Source organism: Cynoglossus semilaevis, unplaced genomic scaffold, assembly GCF_000523025.1.
Source record: "Cynoglossus semilaevis isolate Cse_v1.0 unplaced genomic scaffold, Cse_v1.0 C18864906, whole genome shotgun sequence".
In the NCBI taxonomy this organism is placed as follows: domain Eukaryota; kingdom Metazoa; phylum Chordata; class Actinopteri; order Pleuronectiformes; family Cynoglossidae; genus Cynoglossus; species Cynoglossus semilaevis.
The window spans coordinates 1-546 of NW_007592252.1; the positions used below are offsets into that span (position 1 = coordinate 1).

The following is a 546-nucleotide window of genomic DNA, read 5'->3' on the forward strand; positions in this document are numbered from 1 at the left end:
TTTTTACTTTATCACTATGACATTTCAGGAGTACCACTGGGTCCAAGAGGATCACAGGCCACGAGTCTTTCCGTCATAGCTCAGTGGACAGATGTGGCTCAGTGTACCCGTGTGTCAGCAGCACCCAGCTGAGGAACGATGTGCAGCCGTCACATCCCTTCATCCAGGATCCTACCATGCCACCTAACCCAGCTCCCAGCCCTCTTATCCAGTTGGAGGAGGTTTGCCGGCGTCTTGAAGAGCAAACAATGAAGTCACGGGTTTTACAGACGAAGCAAAAGTAAGACAAAGGAATTTGTCATTGTGTTTTCCTTCTGCACTGTAGCCTGTATCTGCTTCTACGTGTAGTTTACTCTCCCTCTCTGTCAGGTACGTAATGGAGGTGATCCAACGGGGCCGCTCCGCCGCCAGGCCTAAAGTGTTCCCTCCACTCAACGTGGTGCCAGCCGTCTCTGACAGCGAGCTCTCGGAGCCTGAGTATGTCCACTGTGTTTTACCAGTAACTGTCTGCTCTAGCTAGGTCTCAACAACCAACCGGAATCCTCA

General features: G+C 51.6%; 1 protein-coding gene across 1 annotated transcript; it reads left to right on the top strand.

Annotated features, from left to right (window-relative positions):
- The first annotated feature begins 17 nt into the window (after window positions 1-17).
- Window positions 18-531, top strand: LOC107988239 (axin-1-like). The gene is made up of 2 exons (XM_017031126.2): window positions 18-280; window positions 370-531. The coding sequence occupies exons 1-2, from the start codon at window positions 177-179 to the stop codon at window positions 518-520; spliced, it is 255 nt and encodes an 84-aa protein (XP_016886615.1). The 5' UTR covers window positions 18-176; the 3' UTR covers window positions 521-531.
- Window positions 532-546: the final 15 nt, after the last annotated feature.